Below are 15,990 nucleotides of genomic sequence, written 5' to 3'. Positions count from 1 at the left end.
ATAGTCATCCTTTAGCCTGGTGCAAAACTGTAGCTAAGGCTGTTTGCAGCATGCTCTAATTACAACCACCAATCCCTGCACTCAAATCACTCATTCCAAAGACCAGCTCGAGACACCCAAGGACTAACAGCACCCTGTTCCCCTCCTAGGCAGATCAGTGAGTGAAACTCTCCACCATGCATAGAACTTCACACACTTAATGCTGGCTAATTCAACAGCAGTTTATCAAGCTACAATGTCTCTGGAAACCAGTGTCACTGACCTCAGTGAGGTTTGCTTCCGAGGAAACATAACCAATACTTGGTATGATTTTGACAGGGAATCTTATGCTTCAAAAGAAGTTCAAAAGACCTGAGTTCAAAACCCCTGAGCAAATGCTGGCGGGGGCTCATGGGAATTGTAGTCCATGGACATCTAGAGGACCACAGATTGACTACCCCTGCTCTAGAGCATTACTGCCATATGCCAAGGAGAAAGCATTATTTTTAAAAACGCATCCCCAGTATTATGCAGTGTGTGTGTGTGGGGGGGGGAGAGATAGAGGGGGGGGAAGAACCTCTGCACTACAGAAAGTCACTTAAAACTCAGGAAACAACGCATGTTGTGAGGCTGCTGGTGGCATTGGGGAGGGAGGGCTTTTTTCCCAAGGAACTTCTGACACACAGAGATTTCAGCCCTTCTTTCAAAAAGAAGCCTCCAGCAGTTGCTATTTGGGGTGAGTGGGCAAGGAAAGCCTCAGCACCAGTTGAAGTTCCTGGAAACACTGACTGCTTGCAGGCACTGGTGGTTATACTGTGGGTGACCAGCAGCCAGCATCAAAGGGCTCATTGGCTGTATCATGACGGAGGGATGATTTATCCCTAAGAGTCACCCTCTCCCATCAAAAACGGGGGTGGGGAGGGAGAGGGAACTGAAGGAGAAACGGAGAACTGTTTGTCGATAGAAGGTCTTGCTCTACGGAAGTCTCCCAACAAAAGCTGCCGGGACGCCAAAGCTGCCTGAAGTCACACCCCTGCCCAGGATGCCTCGACCCTAATCTCAGCTGGGCGAGTGGCTGCCGCCTGCACATGCTCAGAGGCAGTCTTTCTTCTCCCACCGCTACCGCAGCGTGGGGCTAGCTCAGGACAGCCTTGTTCGTATTGCGAGCGCCCAAACGAACTGCCTGCCTGCTATCCCCCCCCCCCCCGGCCGGCCAGGGACAGGCGGCGAGAGCAGCCCCCGTGCCGTCCCCACGTACTCACCGGAGATCTCGGCCTGGGGGACCCCGCTGGGGCTGAATCCTTTGGCTCCGTAGAGTTGGCGGAGCTCGGAGCAGCTCTTGGGCTTGTTGCCGCCGTCACTGCGCGCCGACGCGGAGGCGGCGATGCACAGCAGCCACAATCCCCACGAGAAGAAAGGCATCCTGGCCGCGCAGCCCCGGCTCCCCGCGAGACCCCGAAGGCGAGCGCTCCCCCGGCCGGGCTCTGGGCGCCCGCTGGCTCTCTGCGGACGGGCTCCGAAGGGCGGCGGACAGGCGAGCGGGACGCGAGCGCTCAGTCCCACCTTCCCCGCAGCATGCCCGCCTCCGCCCCGCTTCCCACACGCCACCCTCGCGGGGCAGGCGGCGAACAATGGGCAGCCCGAGGCAGGCAGGCAAAGCGGCAGCGGGGGGGAGAGGAGGGGGAGGGGGCAGCCGCGGGCTCAGTCCCTTCCGACAGGCGCGCTCAGCCGTCGGGGGCCGAGGAGAGGAACGCGCGGGCCGGGCGGGAGGCCGCCCGACAAAGTGCTCCAAGAGCGCCGCTCGGGCCGTCAAGCGCCGGCGGCAGGATTGGCACAGAAGCCTCGATTCGCTCGCTCTCTCTCCGGCGCTCGCGCGCGCTCTCTCTCGTCCGCAGCTCCCACGGGCTGGTTAGAAGCGCGGCCGCATCTTCCACGTCTCGCCCCGCCGGGGATGGAGAAAGGATGCTCAAGAGAACGAAACCGGCGGCAAGTCCCCGCGGGCAAAGTTTGGAGCGGCCAGGCAGGAGCCCGCCGGCCGGCCTCCGCAACCCGGGCAAGCAGCTCCACAGGAGAGCGCCCGACACACGCGCGCGTCCCTCCGTCCGCCCGTCCGAACCGGCGGCGGCGGCACCACCTGCAAAGCCAGCCAGACACAGAAAGAGAGGAGGCTCCGCGGCAAGGCAGGGCTTCCCCGCCGGACGTGGCATCACGCCCCCCGACAACCAATCGCAGGGCGGCATGGCTTTCTTTCTCCCCCGCCCCGCCGGCTTCTTAGCTCCGCCCTCCCTCCAGCTCCATACTCCGAGGTAGGACCGGCGGCGGCTTTCCAAAAGCGCCGTGGATGCTGCTGCTGCCTGGACGGCCAGGCCGAGTCGCCCCTTCCATGCTGCGTAAAGTGCGGGCCAAACAAGGGGCTTGAAAAGGGCGCGCGCGAAGACAATCCGGCCGAGTGCGCCGCTGGAGCTCCTGCGAGGGGGAGGGGACGGGCTCCGAGAAGGAGGCCCGCTTTGGCGCCGGACCGGCAAGGACTCGCTCACGTGCCCAGCCCTCCTCCTCCCCATCCCCTGTCGGCGAATCCACTGCGCGGCTCGCAGACAGTTCTGTGTCCCCCTCGGACCCGCACCATGGCTTGATCGTAGAGCGCTTAGTAGGCAAGGCAAAGGCTGGCCTTTGCCCGAGTTTGTTTCCAGAGGGGTAGCGAGCTCTCCTCCCGCAGCACTGCAGCTCACGCGAAAAGCTTCCCCGGTGAAGGGCTGCAGGGCAGCCGCACACCTCGGCTATTGTTTCGGCTCCGCTGCATCCCGTTATGCGCACGCTTGATTGACTCAGGTGCTTGTGCAAGCTTCTTTCATTCCACTCCGGAGCTGCTAGAAAGGATTAGCATTGACTGAGCAGGTAGCACTTACACCGCTCTAGTTTCCAGAAAAGGACTTTCACTTGAAGGCAGAGAAACATTCACTGCATGGGAAGAAGGGGGTGGGGGAGACATTCCCCCCTTCAACGATGTTCTGCGTTTGTCAGGGGGGGGAGTGCATACAGGTCCACAACGAGGACAGCCTGAATCCTGAGTCCACTAGGTCCTCCCTCATTTCTGAAGGAGCTGGTGACTAGCTGCTTCTTATTCCAAATTGTTAAACATTTATCAGGTGATATGATCATATATTAGTTAGGTTGACCTTCCTAATGGCCCCGGAGGGGTGGGAGCCCCTGTGGGCATATACCCAGGTAGATTTCCCAACCATATTCTGCAGGATCACGCCACTTCTGGAGTTTCTTAAAGCTTGAAGAATGTTTCAGGGTTTCTCAACCATAAAGCAGCTGAGAAAGGCTGGTGTGGTTGTTAGAGCAGGGATGGGCACTATGGCACCTGCTGACACCAAGTGTTCCTAGAAAGTAGAAAACAAAGAGTTGTTTTTTGTACCCTGCTTATTACCCGAAGGAATCTCAAAGCAGCCTACCCTTCCTCTTCCCATAACAGGTAAGTGGGGCTGCAATGCTCTGAGAAAACTCTGATTGGCCCAAGGTCACCCAGCTGACAGCATGTGGAGAAGTGGAGAATCAAATCCGGTTCTCCAGATTAGATGCAGCTGCTCTTAAACAACTGGGGTTCTTACCCAGCAGGGCTTTAGTTTGATAATTGAAGATCTGATTGGCTATGTGGATTAATTTTTTTTAGAATGCTAGAATGATTGCTGTTACCACAGTGTTGGATTTGTTCTTTCTCATTCCTTATTTTCTTCTGCTGTACACGTGGACTTGTTCTTCATGGTTGGCTCTGCCTCCTGCCACAGCCATTTTGTGGTTGATTCTGCCTACTGCAGCAGCCATTTTGTGATTGGCTCTGGCTACAGTGGCAGCCATTTTGAACTTGTACCCATCTCCATTTGTCAGCATTTCAAAGGTACTCACAAGCTCCAAAAGGTTTGGGCACCCATGGGTTAGAGGAAATCCATGTTTGAATCCTTCCTGCTTTGGAAGCTTGCCGTGGGACCTTGCACCAGTCACACACACTCAGTCTAATCTGCCTCACAGGATCATTGTGAGGACAAAAAGGAAGCTAATTTCATTGGGGAGGAGAGGGTATAAATGTTGTAAGTAAATAAATACTCTTCCAGCATAAACGTTCTTGAGTTATAGCTCACTTTATGCATCTGATGACATGAACTCTCATTTACAAAAGCTTATGTTGGAATATATTTTGATTCTTCTTATTTGAGCTCTTTTACTGAAGACATCTGGACCCTATTTTCAATTCAGGCTCAGTGTTTCAAAGTAAAAGAACCCCAAAGCTGGGTATTTGCAGTGGGCATCTTTTCTGTTAAGTACGTACATCCCTGACTCATCACCTTCAGAACAGTGATAAACATATGCATCCCTCTGAATTCTGGAGAGACACTTCTGACATTACAAACGTGGTGTGGAAATTACATTCCTCCTGCTTACATGAAAAAGTGTCCTATTTTTGAGAGCCACTTCCTGAAACATCATCTTGGTGACTGACAAGGTGGGTGGGATCAGAGAAGCCACATAAAGAAGTGGAGATGGAGCTTCTAATTTGTAGATTTCTGCAGCCTGCAGTCACTTTTAAAAAAAGGGTAAATTTTGAAGGGAAAAGAACCCAGAGGGGAAAGAAAGGCAAAGCAGAACATGAGATAAGTAGGTGTATAAAGAAAGAAAGCAAGAAAGAAAGCAGCAAAGAGACTGCTTGTGACAGAAAGGGACAGAAAATCCATCTAGTCACAAAGATCACAGTGCATCAGTCACAAAGGGGGAAAATGCTCCTGGAAGAGCTGAATCAGGCATTAGAAGGTGTCAGGCTGATAAACCAGGGCCAATGTGTCTTGCTCAAGGTAAGACTAAGGGAGGAGGAATAACAAAAGTGGCAAGCAATATAAAGAATACCAAAAAAGTAGAATTCTGTAACGCGTGGATGGGGGAACTCAATGTGGATGAAAACACTGAACCATTAGTATTGAAAAGAATAGGGCTTGTGACTGCATAAAGCACATGATAGGAGCTAACTTTCTAAGTTTCCTTATTTAGATTTTGGTTCTACAACAATTGCTGGGTCTTAGCTTCAGGCAAATAGATTTAGAATTTTGGTGTGAGGTTTCAGCTGAGAGCAAGGATGATATCGGGATTGTCTCATAAATAAGGATGTATAAATTAGTTCCTCATGATCCCTACCTCCGGATCAGCAATGTTTGCTAATATCTTTAGTGATCAACACTTATGCCACAATCAGTTGCTTGTGAGAAAAGTAAAAGTTGAATAGCTATCATTCAGAAAGGGTATGTAAAAATCCAGTGGTGTGCCACATTTCTTCTGACAATGCCATAAAAGGAACCCATTAGCCACTTACATGTGGAAAAGCCATCACTCTGCACCTCCTTGTATACCTTTTAAGATCAGGCCAGTGCAGTTCTTTGCCATGGCATTGGCTCTCTACTTTGGTCTAGGAGCAATATCTCCAACAATTGGTGTACATACCCTTTGATTCTTTTATCCTGGAGTATGTTACTGGGACATTCCTGTCATATTTAAACCATAGAGTCTCCAGCAGAGTACTTTATGTAATGCGCCAAAGAAGCAAGGTGAAGGAGAAACAAGCTTCTATCATTCAATATTAACTGTTGTTGGCATTTCTTGTTTAAAATATAAAGGGCGTTCTGTCCATGTGTTATGAACTCTCAGAAATATCTTCCATATGGGTTTTTTTTTTTTGGGGGGGGGGGGAGATGCAGAAGATCAATTTGTCTCCAAGAGCAGCCATAAGACATTGGTGTATTCCACCAAGAAACCACTTGTCCAAATGAAGTGCTATGATCCTTGTCACAATTAGCCATGAAGAGATTACTTTTGACATTAATCAGAATTATTAGTCTGTATTAGGATTTAGCCCAACGAAAGCGATGCCACAGAATAAGCACAAAAATAGGCTGAAGAGATATTCTAAATAAAGGATCTGTTCTGGGCCTGTATAGCCTTTAATTGGGGTAATTTCACATATCTATAAGGAGTGTTTTTATATCAGAGCTTTTTGGGGGGAAACAGGTGCATCACACTTTATTTTAGCACATGCACCCCCTCCCCAATAGATCCAAGGTTTTTGTCAGGGCTTTTGTCATTTCCAATGACATTCCAAATAATAGAGCTTAAGTCTGGCTCTGGTTTTTGAAAAGACTGTGGCTGCAAAGCTACAACCATTTGTCTGCGTTTCACTTGAATCTCATCAGAGCAATGTAAACATTATGGAAGAGAGATTTAGTGTTTGAGCATAATTCAAATTTGTTCAAAATCTAATAATAAATAAATGTTAATAGCTTATTAGCATTCTTGTTCCTTTGATTTAATTTATGTTCTTGCTTTAAATTGTTTTGCAATAATTTACTTTGTGTAGCTATTCATAAAATATATATTTGTTAAAAATAAGATATAGCAGTGGGATTTCATTGTCTGAATGCACAAGAAAATGGACCACAGGGAGCAATATACAAATGATCATTAGGTTAGTGAAATATAGAACAGACAGAACCAGTTTATTAATTTAACATGTTAAGATTAATCAGATCCCATTGGACACAGTAATAAAGATGACTCTGATATCGGCATCTAGAGTTTCATCCTTCTGGAAAACAGAAGCACTGGAACACTGACGTCAGCATTTTCAACTGGAGAACTGGTGTGATGTAAGTGCTAAATGTAGACCAAATCAATCTGGATATGAATCCTCACTGGATATGATGTTCACTGGATACCCCTGGATAAATTTATCATTCATCACCAACCTCACAGGGTTGTTGAGGAAATAAAAGGGAATAGTTCCATATATACAGCCCTGCTTAGACATAGTAAGAATCTGCTGGATCCACTTCACAGGCCAAAATCTGGCATGAACTTAGCCTATTTTAGAGCCCCTAAACATTTACCCAGCAGTCTTGCCTGTGTCAGTGTGGCCCCTACTCTTTCTCTTCACCCCTAACTTTGTGTTCCTTTTTGATCTTTTAAAAAATCCAGCCAAAATACTGATGTGCCAATATAAGCATGCACAAAATATAAAAGGAGGTTGGGTGCTGTGATACCACTGTTGATGACAGCACCCTCCTTTGAAACTCCTGATTATTTCAGACATGTGAAGAAGAAAATAAACTGGCCCCACATCTATAAAAATGCGGATGCGAGGTAGACATTCAGAAGAACCATGCCCAAACCAATCCCAATGCTTGTGGATTGACTTCTGAGAAATTCTGCTGACTGCTGAGTGTACGGAAAAGTCCAGTCTGTTTAGGATTACCCTGTTAGACATACATATAGCAGATTCTTTCATTCACTCATGGATTTGGCCCTGGATCACATGACACTTCAGCATTTCAGGCTAATACTATTATCGTAATTACTGGTCAAATGTTTACGGCTACATGTGATGCTTCTCTAAAGTACTTTGATTATAGTGTCGTTGATGTTTCTAAGTGGCTTTGATTCATCCTAATGGACTTTCTCACTTATTAAACATTGTCAACAGTAGCAAAATTACCTGTTACTAGCAATAGATGTCAGCAACAAGTGCCAATAAACCAGTGGTGAGCACAGCGAGCCTGGACAATTACTTACCTTCTCAAGTATTGTTGGAGAAAATGAAATAAATTATTGTATATGTAGCTTTCCTTAGGCAGTCACCTGGCAGAAACATAAACAAAATTGTCAGCATTTCTCTTGCTGAGTATAATTTATACCATGTAATACTGAAAATTATACTCATGTAGCAAATGGTACTAACACACAACATTACAGCATGGGCCACTAGGCTACCTGGCTTTTTGGAAAATATCAGAGAAACAAATGCTTCTGTTCTATAGCCATAGCGGCCAAAAATGCAAATTTTGTTTTCACTAACTACCAAGAGCAGAGCAATCCATGCTGTACATAGTATACTTGCTTGGTGCTTGATGAACCTATGTGTTTTCTGCTTACCTGGTTGTAGAAATGAGTTAATTTCTCAAATATCAACCCGTTTGTAATTCGAGATGAATATAGCCAGTTATAGCTCAATATAGCCAGAGTGGAGAATAGAACCTATGTTACTCAGGCTTGATTGGAGTAATAGCATCTGTCCAATCAATATGTACCCAGTATCTATCTTATGGTTTTCATCAGGGCTTTAATACTTTAAATGTAGAGAATTTTGAAGAGGCAGTTAACAACACAGCCAGTAAGTATACAGAAATGTAACCCCATTAACAATGTAAAAACACAAAAACTAATGCAGGAATAAAACAAAGATCACAGAGATTATAAAACAACTGCACCAATGGAAATTTGCCAGTGATTTATCTTTCATCAAATGCCTCTCAAATAGAACTGCCTTGCCAGCCTTTATACATTAAACCAGCAAAGGTACCCTGTGTGCCCACTCCCATTGCAAAGGACGGGACCTATCACAGAGATGTAGCTGTTGCTACATAGACAAATCAGCAAACACCTTTCTTTTCTGTGAACAATCAAAGACTCCATGAATGAAGTGCTGACAATCATGCCAGCCATCTCTTCTACCTTCATTATGCAGAAACCGCTGGGAGCCTTGAACTGAAACTAGTTTGCCTACCTCAAATTTAGTTCAGGAGCAGCAGAATAGCATTAAGAATGACATTTTGAAGTTGCTAACAGCTGCCTGCCTGTGCACACTTGTAATTTTTTGATGGAGAGTGTCCTGAGGGTAATGGGGTGGGTAAAGTTACAGAATGTAGTTACAGACCTGGGGGCATAGGCTGAGTCAAAACAACTGGGTTTATGGAGAGGCCACGCGATGAGGGAAGAGCTTAGTCTCGTCTGTTTGCTTTGTTAGAGAAACCATTTAGTGTTGAGCCAAGCAGGTACATCAGAGACTTTGATAGTTGAAGTTCCACTCAGTAATCTCCTGCTCACAAGCAATAGGCTGCTTAAGCCTCTTGGCTCATTTATATCTGGCACAAGTAGCTGATCATGACTGATGCCAACCATTAATGGTTCCCAAAGGTTTCTTTTTGGATCTTTCTGGTATCTGAAAGCAAATGTTTGCACTTTGGACAACTTTTCTCAAGCTTTTGAACCTAGCCCTGTATCTCACCAATATCTCACCTCCTCAGCAAGTCAGCACGCAGAATCCTCATACTTCCCAGCACCAGTTCTGAAGTGCAGCCACTTCTGAAGGTTCTTTGGACTGGAGGAGTTCTCTAGCACTGTCACTGGAAGGTTGCTGGCATGAGAGCAGGGCATCTCAGGTACTTCCACCTCATCCAGCTGAAGAAGAAAGGAGGTCTAAGGAGAGGATGTCATAATTAGATTTTTCCTGTATTCTTAGACCATTTCTACACAAGAGCAAACACCCACACTGGTTTTCTTAAAGAATCAAACAATAAAATTTTCTGCACAAACGTTTGCCTCTACAGGTGTAGATCCAAATTTTGTACCCCCTTATCTTGTGGTGGTTTCCTAATCCTTTATATCAGGGGTAGACAAACTGTGGCCCTCCAGATGTCCATGGACTACAATTCCCATGAGCCCGTGCCAGGGAATGCTGGCAGGGGCTCATGGGAATTGGAGTCCATGGACATCTGGAGGGCCCCAGTTTGACTACCCCTGCTTTATATCAAACCCCTCTTTGGATTGTAACACAGTTTTACAGTGAGGAATTCCCAAATTCAAATTTGGTTTCCTGCTGTGTCGCCATTTTGTCTCATTATTGATGCATGTTCACTCCTCCCACCTTCTCACCCCCACCCAAGTTGTCTCCATTTTTAACATAATATTGATTGCATTCTGCCACACAATTGTGTTGTTTTTTCAGTCTTCCCCCCTACCCCGCCCCCTTAGCTTCTGGTGTTTTCTTCCTTTTATACAATGTTACTGCACATGTGCAAAAAAAAGGAAAAAGAAAAAGAAAAAAGAAGTTCTGTTGCAGACAAAGTACATGACGATACAGCCAGACAAGCCGTTTTCAAAGGAAATGCAAAACACATGGTGTGGGTTGGATCTGAATTCAAGAAAAAAATAAATGCCTTTCTATGGAATGGGTGCCGCAAAATCAGATTAGCAGCTGGGGATTCAACTCAATGGCCCATTATGCAGGGGGGGAATAGCGCACATTCAGGGTGGAATGGCGGCAACTAAAATCACCCATAACGCACGGTGCCAGCTGCAACCGGCCCCAGATTCGGTGCATGCCACCGAAAAAGCTGCATTAGCGAAACGCGGAAGAAAGCGCAGCTTCCGGGTGACCAGGGCGCAACCAGAAGCGGCACCGGGGTCTCCGCGTGCATAATCAGTTACTCTGGGCTTTGCCGCCGTTGTGTCCCGTCCCGTGCATAATCGGTTTGCTTTGCATCTTCCCCCTCTGCGTTTTCCATGTGACCCGAAATCGCCGTTTTGGCGGTCATGTATAATGGGCCAATGAAAACAGCAGCAAGATGTCTAGAAATGGTCTTAGTCATTCTTCAATTTCCTTGGATAGCACAGCAGGTTTGATGGCTCTTACAATAAACCTCTGTTGCTGGAAGGAAAGCAGTATCCAGTTTTCTGGAATTTCATCTATACCTCCAGGTGTTATGCTCTCCCAGATTATGGCTGTTCCTTCCACACACACAGTGGATTGCCTTGGAAATGCAAACCCTCTGTGACTGCCTCATCTGAATTCGCAGTCCATAGACTCTTTGAGTTCATCATTGGATGCAATGACGAAGGGGAAGGAAGGAAGGAAGGAAGGAAGGAAGGAAGGAAGGAAGGAAGGAAGGAAGGAAGGAAGGAAGGAAGGAAGGGTGCCATATGAAATAGTTACTGATTCAGGTACTCCTAGTAGTCAGCTATTTCAGGTTATCACATATCTTATCCTGTTTTCCAATTCCTATTTTAAAAATAAATAAATCTTTTAATGGGGAGTCATACTGTTTTATAATGGTGGTTTTTACAAGGTACAGAAGGAACTATGTCCCAAATTATTGAGATGAAAGGGATGAGAGCATACCATTCCTCTTCTGCCAAAAACATAGAGAAGCATGGGGATGTAAGGAGAAAGAAACGGTTGAATTTACTCGTATTTTCCAAATCATTACCTTTAAAATGCAAGTATCAGGCAAGGCTGATTAAATTACTAGTAATATTTTGCCCAAGGTGAGATATTTTCCCTTGTGGCTAAGCAGAGTTTAGCATGCCAGCATTTTTTTTTCATTTCCAAAAGTGTGTTTTACATGGAAACTTAACTGTGGATAAAATAAGATAGAAAAATTGCAAAAAATCCTTGTTACTGGTTTATAAAAAGCTGAGCAGTCAGGTGCAATGACTCACTCATACTGACATTTTGGGAGAGAATGCTGTCTTTTATAATAACATTGATATTCCCTCATTGATGTCTCAACACAGGGCAATTCAGAAAAGAATCATGTAGTGCAAGGTCGAAAGGTCACAGGGCACCCATAGAACTTATGAGATCACGAGACTATGAAAGAGATACAAACTCTGGGAAGAAGAAAGCCCATAGAAGAAGAGCCAGCTTTTCTGAAAGGTGAAGCATTTAATTTGAACTCTGCCCCTAGTGTACTGCAATGCAGAAATAAAAACTGCATGGGAGCCCCCACATACAGGGGGAAGGGGGAAGGAAGTGAGGAATCCAGAGCATACTTTTATAGGTTGCTGCTTTGGTTGAATTGATAGAAAACAAAGCATTTTCTATGTATATTCTGTCTATATATAGAGAGAGAGTTTTTGTCTGTTAGATTCAGCTAGTAGCGGGTATCAGGCCACCACCTTTCCCTGTATTTTCTTCAATACCTGCTACCTCTGAGCTGTGTACTGATTGTGAATTTAAGTTATAAAATATTTGATTGAAGCTGCTCTGGTTCTTTTTCATTCTCTGTTCTTTTATTCTTTCAGCTCCTTTGTAAGTTCTGAAGGGGAAAGAATGTACATAAGCTTAAAATAAAAGGGATTTGTAGTTCTCCCACTTTTTAAAATGTGTGTCATTCTTTGATATAATGTACCGTAGGAGCTAAAAGAATGAGCTGTGATCTGTAAGGTCCCTAGTTTGAATCCTGACCCTGCCAAGAACTCACTAGGTGATCCTAGCCCATCTGCCCTTTCTCATCCTCAGCCCTCTTCCCCCACTTGAAATATGAGGCAATGTAATAGCTGACCTTATAGTGCTGATGTAAGAATAAGGACAAAATGCATGAAATGCAGTGAAAGTGCTAAACAAATTCACGTAGGCATTCAGTGAAATCAGTAACTAAAACAAGCATATATATATATCCTTTCATTATGGTGACAGTGTACCTCTCATTAAGTGTTTCTGATTGTCTTGTACCTAGATGTCATAGATGGTCTTATATGAAGAGAAAAGGTTGTCCTGTGCTTTATAAGACCATTGGATCATTGGGGAATGCCTACCGCTCATTGGAAAGTTCCAGGTTTAGACCCTGATGACCAAAAGGGTTAGGGATGAAAGCAATTTTAAAAACAGACATTTTATTGGAGCTCATATATTTAAAATCCTTAAAATATCTGATGGCACACATAAAATAGAGCCTCTTGTGGCGCAGAGTGGTAAGGCAGCAGACATGCAGTCTGAAGCTCTGCCCATGATGCTGGGAGTTCAATCCCAGCAGCTGGCTCAAGGTTGACTCAGCCTTCCATCCTTCTGAGGTCAGTAAAATGAGTATTTGTACAATATTATTGGGGGGTGAAAAAACTTCTGGTCCTGCAGGGTATTCTTAATTAGCAGATTCCTCAGCCAGCTTATATCTTATACCTCCCCTAGATATCCAAGAATCTTAGAGAGCCAGATTGGTGTAGTTGTTAGGAGCGTGGACTTCTAATCTGGCAAGCCGGGTTTGATTCCGTGCTTCCTCACATGCAATCAGCTGGGTGATCTTGGGTTCGCCACAGCACTGATAAAGCTATTCTAACCAAGCAGTAATTTCAGGGCTCTCTCAGCCTCACCCACCTCACAGGGCGTCTGTTGTGGGGAGAGGCAAGGGAAGGCGAATATAAGCTGCTTTGAGACTTCTTCTGGTAGACCGTTTATGCACTGGAGGTTTCATGCCAGGCTGCAGCCTGGAGTTTTAGTCGAGGCAGGTTGACCCACCTCTTCCTGCACACACACAGGGGAACATTTGGCCTGATGTGCCTCATCCACCCCCTATTTGTGCTCCTGCATGAGAGCTGGGGCAGTGAAGTTCTCAGTGCATAAACGGTCTTAGAGAAGTAGCATATAAGATCCAATTCCTCTTCCTCCTCCTTTTCTATTGCATGATGTTCTGAAGAAAAGTCCCATAAAACCCTATACTTAAAACTTTCTCCTTAGTCTAACTTGAGTGGGGAGACTGCTTTGCTATGTGCTGTCTCAGACTTAACCCAGCTTTTCTTGGCTTCTCTCACTTTTGAGTCTGTTGCTTGCTTGGTCTTGGCCTCAGCCTTGTTTCATTTATGCAGATGATCTTGGCCTCAGGAATTAACAGTGCCTGACCCCAGAAACTGGCCTCCTTGGCCCTGACCCTACTAGGGCCTGACACCAGTGAAATGCATCATGAATCATCTTGACAGTACTTTTCAGGTTAAGCTGCCTATGGATCATGGAAAATCTATGTGGAACAGAGAATAAAGCATCTACTCATTGTTTTGGATCCTACCAGTGGATTGAAGGTTTTCCATCAATGGACAATGACTTCTCTCTCCTGCATTGCAGAAATGATTGGTGGGATCCAACATTATCTTAAAGCAGTAAGATTTGTTCTCATGACATATTTTGAAAGTACAGTGTGATACCATGCTAGAGCACCAATGCCAATGTCAGTCAAAGAACATGGTTCTCAGGTAGTAGACAGATTTTCAAGAGTGAAATGACATCAAACACTTGAAATATCCACTCCGATTGTATTGATTTTATGGGCTCCAAAACACAAGAATATATGACCATACAAATTTCCTGTCTGGATCAGGCCAAGATTCACATAGTCCAGCAGTCTGTTTCCAAAAGGAGCCAGCTATATATATTTAAAAGTTATAGATCTTTTGAGGGCAATTATGCCATAGATACCAGTTCTTTAACGATTAAAAAAAAACACTTTCCCAGGAGTAAGCCTTACTGATTAAAATTGATCTTAATCCCTAGTAGACTTGCTATGGATTGCTTCCATGGGCTATGTTCCAGATTTTTAGAGGGGAAAAAAACTTCTTGACAGAAATGCTTAAAGATTGATATTGAAAAGTTCAACAACAGCAACCAATCACATACTATAATCCTCAATGACCCTTTTGTTATGTCAAAGATTATTTTGCTTCCAGGTCTGTGGATTTCAACAGGCATAATATTTGTTAAAATAACTCATATGATATTGCATTACATTATATGGTTTGATGTTTACTGGAGGAAAAGTATTGAAGGAAAAGCTACAGTATACGTGATATAGAATCATTTAAGGTATAACATGGTTTTTATGTCCATTCACACAGTTGTACTATGATTTTTAAAAAATATGGTTTTGTCCAGGTTGAGTTTAACAATAGGGTGTAACTGACTGAAGTTAAGTGTAGTTCCTGTAGATATACCTCATGTCCATATGAAGGATGAAGGTAACAATTGACAAATCACAGGGGATTTTTACTAGGGAAATAATGTTCTCCTGGAAGTTAACAAGATACTAGAAATAATGTTCTCCTGGAAGTTAACAAGATACTAGAAATTATCATATGCTACCATTTATCCAAGCTGTATGATTTCAGTCAAGTGGGGACTGTATTTCCATTTAATAGCTTCACTAGTATTATAACTCAAACCTGAGAAATGTCAATAGTACTAATTATTATTTATGTTAACACAGCATATTGAAATCTCTTGATAAGTACTAATGGTATCACCATCACCTTTCTGCTATTCCCCATGTCTTGCAAATGTCTGATTTCTGTTGAAAATGAAAAATGAGTTTCAGAACCCCAGAGCCCATACTGCATTTTTAAAGCAGAGAAATGGAATGTCTCTAAAATCTCTCTGTTAATGTTTTGTGAAATGAACTGTTCAAGACCATTTGCTTGAAAAACTGAAAATCTCTTAAAGGAATGGCATAATAAATGCAGGGTTTTCTCCTCCTGGGATGTGTTGTGTAAGCCCCCCCCCCCCCACTGGCAGTATACCTCTCAATTCATATATTCTGCTGAAGTCCTGTTGCCCATTGCTCCTTTGATGCTGATTTTATTTAAAACCTTCCTTTGCTCTTCTAATTTAAACATTATTTATGGACAAAGGAGGGAAGGTACAGAGATCCTGCAGCCAGGCAAACTAAGGTTAAAAACTTATTTGTGTCAAACTTTTAAAATTAGGCATTATCATTAAGTAAGCAATTCTAAATGATCCCATATTAAATTCTCTCCACAAGTCCCGTTGACCCCATTCATTGTTTTATTGTTATTAGAGAGTACTTAAATAATCAGTTATCTTGGATAACAGTTTCTGAACTTATTTTAGTCTCTGATGTTGATCTGTTCAAGGGATTAATGGAAGACTGAACTCCGCTTGAAAGAGTGTCAACAATTTTGGGCATAAAGAGGAGCTCACTTTGTTTCATCCTTGGATAAAGCAAACAATATGTACAGTATTTACTACACAGCATTCATTAATGGACCAGGTAGTATTAAGTAGATATAAGTATGCTTGGAATCATTCACCATCATCAAAAGATAGTAACCTGAATTTTTATTATGAAAAGCAAACTAAATCTAACCAAGATAGTTTCCAAGATAGTTTCCATCTCCAACATGGCACAATGATGGCCTAGTCCATTTCCCTTCCTCAGAGGCAAGATTTTTTCTCCCTTCCTGATTGAGCAGCCGTATCTATTAATTTTCTTCTTTTCTGAAGAACTATGGCTGTCACCCTGTCACAGTATGAAATTTTGCTGCAGGTCAGCCCAGGAACCTGAGGGAAAGATCAAGATAATGTTCAAAAATAACAAAATATTTTATTAAACAGGGGAGGAGGATAGGTCAGGT

At 44.2% G+C, this 15,990-nt stretch overlaps 1 protein-coding gene across 1 annotated transcript in view; it reads right to left on the bottom strand.

The window, feature by feature from the left end:
* Window positions 1–2,157, bottom strand: part of GPC1 (glypican 1) — a 221,066-nt gene extending 218,909 nt beyond the window's left edge. The window contains exon 1 of the mRNA XM_077349008.1: window positions 1,242–2,157. Within this exon, the coding sequence (XP_077205123.1) occupies window positions 1,242–1,401 (160 nt within the window). The 5' untranslated portion in view covers window positions 1,402–2,157. The remainder of the gene's footprint in view (window positions 1–1,241) is intronic.
* Window positions 2,158–15,990: the final 13,833 nt, after the last annotated feature.

Source organism: Paroedura picta, chromosome 8 (assembly GCF_049243985.1).
Source record: "Paroedura picta isolate Pp20150507F chromosome 8, Ppicta_v3.0, whole genome shotgun sequence".
Taxonomy (NCBI): Eukaryota; Metazoa; Chordata; class Lepidosauria; order Squamata; family Gekkonidae; genus Paroedura; species Paroedura picta.
This window is presented reverse-complemented; position numbering and strand designations above follow the sequence as displayed.